The sequence below is a fragment of the Neovison vison genome, chromosome 7, assembly GCF_020171115.1.
Source record: "Neovison vison isolate M4711 chromosome 7, ASM_NN_V1, whole genome shotgun sequence".
Classification (NCBI taxonomy): domain Eukaryota; kingdom Metazoa; phylum Chordata; class Mammalia; order Carnivora; family Mustelidae; genus Neogale; species Neogale vison.
The window spans coordinates 49525207-49531613 of record NC_058097.1 but is presented as its reverse complement, the minus strand read 5'-3'; the positions used below and the strand labels follow the sequence as shown (position 1 = coordinate 49531613).

The 6407-nt window shown below is 57.0% G+C and overlaps 1 protein-coding gene across 2 annotated transcripts; it reads left to right on the top strand.

The window, feature by feature from the left end:
* Positions 1-96: 96 nt before the first annotated feature.
* On the top strand, positions 97-6407 carry LOC122911719 (cytoplasmic tRNA 2-thiolation protein 1-like). Of its 2 annotated transcripts, none has more exons than XM_044256705.1 (3): positions 97-235; positions 1623-2172; positions 3743-6407. In XM_044256705.1, the coding sequence occupies exons 2-3, from the start codon at positions 1665-1667 to the stop codon at positions 4315-4317; spliced, it is 1083 nt and encodes a 360-aa protein (XP_044112640.1). In that variant the 5' UTR covers positions 97-235; positions 1623-1664; the 3' UTR covers positions 4318-6407. The 2 variants fall into 2 exon arrangements, with proteins under 2 accessions (XP_044112640.1, XP_044112641.1); XM_044256706.1 differs by lacking the exon at positions 97-235 and adding an exon at positions 272-330.

Sequence of the window (6407 nt, the reverse complement as noted above, 5' to 3'; positions counted from 1 at the left end):
CACCGGCCGGTCCTGGAGCACTCTGGGAGTCGTGGGCGGAGTGCGTGACGTCACCGCGAGGCTCTCAGGGTGTGAGCCCACTGGGTCTCGGAGCACTAGGCGCCTCGGGCCAAACCGCCCCACCGGCACCTGGGAGTCGTAGGCGGGTAAACCCAAAGCCTTCTGGGAATCGTAGTCCTTTCACCGCTTCCGCGTTTTCTCGGAGCCCGGACTTTCCTGCGCGGGTTCTACTCACGTGAGTGCTCCCTTCCTCTGCGCGCGGACCCTGGCCCTTTGTCATACTCTGGTGTAGGAGCTGAGGGTCTCCATATTACTCTCCCACGCATTCCGGTAGGCATCCGTGGAGATATGGCTCTCCTCCGTGATCCCCCAACGCATGTCTCTGGCGACCCTCGGGGCTAGAGTGATCTAAGCAGCTGGTGTCCCTGCCGATCCGCTTTGGACTCTGCCTGTGTTCGGACTCCTCGTTTCCACCCCCCAACCTAAGGGCGGTTCCTCCTTTATCCTGATTACTACCTAGAGTGATCAGGGCTGGCGTGGGGGGCGTCAGGCAGCCGTGGGAGCCCAGAGGAGGTGCCAGACCCAGCCCAGGGTTCAGGAAGGACTTCCAGAGCAAAGGACCTCAAAATTTACCATGCCCAAACAAAATTACAGATTCTCTGGCCTAAACCTACACCTCTCACAGTATTTGCTCAGTTTTCCTATTTCCCCCACCTCCTCTCCACGAAATGGTCCCACTGTCCTTCCAGTGCTGAAGCCAGAACCCTGAAGTTGTCCGTGCTCCCTGCTTCTCTCACCTACTGCCTCGCTCAACCAAGTCTTGTGTGTGTCGCTCCTAATCTGTTTCCAGAAGAGATCCAGAATCTGACCCCTTCTCTCCACCTCCACTGCCTCTGCTCAGCCGTAAGCCGCATTATTGTTCACCTGGATCATAGCAGGGGCCTCCTTACTGGTCTCCCCTTGCCACTCTCCACCCTCCATTCACACGCAGCAGCCAGAGGGATCTTGTTAAAATATAAATCAGATACTGTCGCTACACAGCTTATAACCGTCCAGTGGTTCCCATCTTGTTCAGGATAAAATCCAACCTCCTCACTCTGCCAGCCTCCAAGCCCTGCTCCTCTTCCCTCCTCAGCCATAACTCACTTTCCAAACAACTGAACCTGAACCTGCCCTGCAGGTCTTTGCTTCTGCTATTAAATCTGTCTGGAACGTTCTTTCCACCCTGATGTAATACCTGACTCCTTATCCTTCTGGCCTCAGCTCAGAGGATAATTCCTCCATATTGCTCCTCATATTTGTAAGGTATCTTGGTTATTTACTTGTCAGTGGTTTGGCTCTTCCAGGAGAACTTGGTGCCAGCAACCGACCCTGTTTTGATCACTGCTGTCCCAGTGCCTTATGCGTATTGGGTAGATGGGAGGCAATGAATGGTGTCTGTTGGATGGAGAATGAATAATGAACGCTTAAGCTGAGACTTGAAGGTGTCGAGCTTGCGCAAGTGCTGAGAGAGTAGTCCAGGCATTGGATGTACTCAGTGCTATCCAGGCCGCCTCCCTATAGGCAACGACCCGGCAAGCCAGCATCCACATGTAACCCGCCTCCCCTCTCTCCCTGTCCAGGAGAAGCCAACTCCTCCCAGCCCACCCGGAACCCGCCCCGCGATGCCCGCCCCGCAGTGCTCCTCCTGCCACGCGGCGCGCGCTGCCCTCCGCCGCCCGCGCTCCGGCCAAGCGCTGTGCGGGCCCTGCTTCTGCACCGCCTTCGAGGCCGAGGTGCTGCACACGGTCCTGGCGGGCCGCCTTCTGCCGCCTGGCGCCGTGGTGGCAGTGGGCGCCTCCGGCGGCAAGGACTCCACGGTGCTGGCGCACGTGCTGCGCGAACTAGCGCCGCAACTGGGCGTCTCGCTGCGCCTGGTGGCGGTGGACGAGGGCATCAGCGGCTACCGGGACGCGGCGCTGGCGGCCGTGCGGCGCCAGGCCGCGCGCTGGGACCTCCCGCTCACCGTCGTGGCCTACGCAGACCTCTTCGGGGGTTGGACGATGGACGCTGTGGCCCGCAGCACGGCCGGCACCGGCCGCAGCCGCGCCTGCTGCACCTTCTGCGGGGTGCTGCGGCGCCGCGCGCTGGAGGAAGGGGCGCGCCTCGTGGGAGCCACGCACATTGTCACGGGTGAGCGCAGGCACTGCAGCGGAGGGGTGAAGGCCGGCACCTAAAGGGGGCTGTGCACAGGCCCGATATCTGGTGGAGGAGATGCTGGGGGTACCCCGGGTGGAGGATGTCCACGAGGAGAAGCGGATACGCGTGCCCGCTGAAGGCACACGGGCGTAGCGCTCGTGTGGGCCGGGATGGTCGCGGCAAGCTTTTGAGTCACTGCCGTCACACTGGCAGCTAGAGGGGTGGAGGGGTACTCCCGTGGGCTGTGGTACCCTGCCTTTTAAAAAATGACGCTCTTTGTGTCCCCTTTCACAAAAGGAGGCCAGTGAAGTGGTACCACCCATCAGAAGCCAGCTGTATTCTGAAACGCCCCTGTCCTTGAACTGCTTTTCTCTGTTAGCCTCTCCTCTCTGATAACACTTACCCTCTCCCCGTCATTACTTCCACACGTGATTCTTGACCATTTACTGTGTAGCAGATAAAAACTTGGTAGCCCAGAGTGATACCTAGCCTCAGTTACCTCTTCTGTAAAATGGGGTTATTAATATCCAGGACCCAGGGTTGTTGGGAATTAGATGACTTATGTGTGAGGCACTTAGACCAGAGACTGGAAAATAGTAGACCTTACGCAAATGTCACACAAGACAGTCTCTGTGCCTGCTCTTCTCTCACACGCATATTTAAAACCTGAGAAGCTCTACTAAGGAAAATCGCATAGACTTTGCCAGTTTATAGCAGAAACACCCAGTGGAAGGAGAAAAGTAGGGGTTAGGAAGCATTTCCAGAGTGAGGCAAGACCTGAAGGCCATTCAGGTAAGCAGTGGAGGGTGGACAGAGGGTTGGATTCTGAGCAGAGGAAACAGCTTATGCAAAGGCCCTGAGGAGGGTTAGTATGGCCTATTGGAAAAGCCCTGAGAAGACCAGTGATTTACTGTCTGGATTATACAGACTCACATATAAGATGACATGTAAATCTTCCCTTACCTCCTTCCTGGTCTTTCTAAATGCGGTGATCTGCATTCCCAGAGGCTCAAGGCTCACTTGAGAATCTCCACTGTTTAATGTCATTTTGACTTCTGTGCAGTGGGAAGCACACTTCTGAGACTGAAATGGTATTTGTAGAGCAAAGCACTTTTGCTACTTCCTGAAAAGGCAACTAGCACAGGGCCTGGTTGGTAATAAGTGGGTGGCTAATGGCACCCCATGTTGCCCCCTGGGAGGCCATGTGTGTTCCCCTCTTGTTTCTCACGGTGACCACCTCCAGCCTCCACCTGGCTGGCCCAAGGTGCTCAGGGGCCTCCGTGGCCCTTTCTGGCCCCTCCCTGCTGCTCCCCACACCCCTTCTGTATCTCTCTGGGTCCTGGCTGCCGCATAGTGTCTGGGGTGTGAGGTCTCCATGGCCCGGTCACCCACTCTGCCACTTTCCACATCGCCGTCTCTCTCTGGGTCCTTGGGTTGGGGTCGACCGGGGTCCATGGCCCGGTCTCACACTCCTTACAGTTCTCCAGGCCCCCCCACGTCTGGCTGGGTCACCGCTGCCCCACGGTGGCGCCTCCGCCTCACCTGCTCCCCCTCTCTCCCCCAGGCCACAACGCCGACGACATGGCCGAGACCGTGCTCATGAACTTCCTGCGGGGCGACGCGGGGCGGCTGGCCCGGGGAGGGGGCCTGGGCTCGCGCGGCGAGGGGGGCGCCCTGCCGCGCTGCCGCCCCCTGCAGCTGGCCTCGCAGAAAGAAGTGGTGCTGTACGCGCACTTCCGCCGCCTTGACTACTTCTCCGAGGAGTGTGTCTACGCTCCCGAGGCCTTCCGCGGCCACGCGCGCGATCTGCTGAAGCTCCTGGAGGCGGCGCGGCCGTCGGTGGCGCTGGACCTGGTGCACTCGGCCGAGCGCCTGGCCCTGGCCCCGGCCGCGCGGCCCCCGCCGCCTGGCGCCTGCTCCCGCTGCGGGGCGCTGGCCAGCCGCTCGCTCTGCCAGGCCTGCGCCCTCCTGGACGGCCTGCAGCGCGGCCAGCCCCGCCTGGCCATCGGCAAAGGCCGCGGGGGGCGCGACAAGGAGGGGCCGCCAGGGCCACTACCCCCGCCGCCTAGCGACCCCGAGTCTGCGCCAGGCCCCGCCGCCGGGGAGTGCAGGGCAGCCTGTAAGGAGCGCTGCGAATAAACCCCCTTCTGCCCCGGGCTTCGGTGTCATGATGGACGGGACCAGCCAGAAGCTGAGGCTGGGACCCCTGGGTCTGAGGGAGGAGGGGCTGGGACAGGAACTCTTGGATCTAAAAGAGAAGAGAACTGAACAACTTCCCATTCCCAACCAGTGGGAATTAGGGGGCTGCTTACTTAGTACTCTGCCCAGTTCTGGGCATGCGCAGGGTAGTCCAAACCTTCTTGAGCACCTACTGTGTGTCAGCTCATTTTTAAAGGGCATGTTTTCCTTTTGGCATCAGGTGCAATTGTGTGATGCGGCTCAGGGTTTCCACATCTGGAGAGTTTGGGAACCAGGCCTCTGAGGACGGAAGCCTCACTTGATTTGGCAGGTGACTTGACTTGACACTTGACTTGGCAGTTGGGCTCTGGTCATTTCCAGTAACCATGATGCTTATCTCTGAGTGCTGTGAGCCCTGCCACGCCACAAGGTCTCATTTCATCCAAACCACACACCATCTCATTGGCCTGAAGCCCCCTAACTGCCTGAGGTCACCTAGCTGGAGAAGGACTGGGGGCTCCCATCCAAATCCACACCTGGAGCTCAAGACGGTGGACTTGCTCCCCACCCCCACCTGAATCTTTCCTGGTGTCTCTGTGTGATGGGTGAGGAGCAGCTGGGTGGGCCAGGGTCAGTGACCTAACCTCTCTGGTCTTTGGTTTTTCCTCCTCTGAAATGGAATCACACACACACACACACCCCATCGAAGCACTGTTGTGAGAATTAGAAGTGCTCAACACGTGGTGGCCAAGTTCGTCGGTCCTATTACATTTTGGCCACCAGGGGGCTTTGGGTTTCAGATTTGCTACCCCGTGTTTCTAGAAGTGTGTGAGCCCGGGAAGAGCTTCCTGCATTACCCCTGGGGAGAGACTTGGCATTCTCATTTCCCCTCCGAGTTCTGCTGGCTTGGTCGCTTGTCAGGAATGTCGTCCCTTTGCCATCTTCCTTCTCAAATCCTCCAGGGGACTTGTAGAAGCTTCCCTGACTCTCTCTTCTCACCTGCCCAGCCCGGGACATAAGGCTCTCTTCCCAAGTCCCAGCCCCTGGGGCCTGCCCTCATGTGTGGCCACCCACACTCTGGTTCTTGTTTTCCCTAACTGGAATGAGGTTTGAGGGCAGATCTCCCGCCCCACCAGATAACCAGCATCATTTATTCAGTATGTATGGAATCCCTAATGTGTGCAGGGACATTTCTAGACATTGTTGAAAAAACAACAAACAAAACCCTCTCGCTCAGGGCTCCTGGCTGGCTTGGTCGGTGGAGCATGCAGTTCTTGATATTGGGGTCGTGAGTTCGAGCCCCACATTGGGTGTAGAGATTACCAAAAATAAAAAATAAACTTAAAAAAAAATAAAACCGTCTCACTCATGGAGCTTCCAGTGTTGTGAGAGGGGGACACTAGACAAATCAGGAAGCCTGATGAAGGCTGCTATGAATAACAAAGCAGCGTAAGGGAAAGGGGTGTGAGACAGGTGCTATATCAGTTGAGGAGGTCAGGATTTGAGAAAGTGACTTCAACAGAGACCGAAATAAGGAAGATTTCTAGCTATGTTGGAGTATCTCGGGTCTGAACAACACTACCACTGAGAGCAACTGAAAAGAAAAAATGGATCTTTAACAAAGCAATCTCTTTGAAGACATCAAAGAGGTACCAAGGTGGCCAGGATCCCACAGAAGAGGCTCATATTTGCTGCAGGGGCTCGTTTCTGCTGAGTAATGGGCAGATAGCATGGGCTAAGAGGCTGGGGATCTGAGCGGAGCTTTCAACATTGTGATGGGACAAGAGACAGTATTGGAATCCGGGACTAGTGGGTGGGGATTCGAGGGGCCAGAATCGGGGGTGAAGGGATGAGTATTGAGGTCAGCCAGACACTATGTTCATATGTTCTCCTGGAGGGTTTCATGGAACCAGGTTAATAAATTGGATGCTCAGGGTCTCATAAAAAATAGAGGCCCGGTAAGCATCTGTTAGCACCCAAATAAGGTCACAAATTAGTAAGGGTCACCTAGGGGCGCCTGTGTTGCTCAGTGGGTTAAGCCTCTTCCTTCA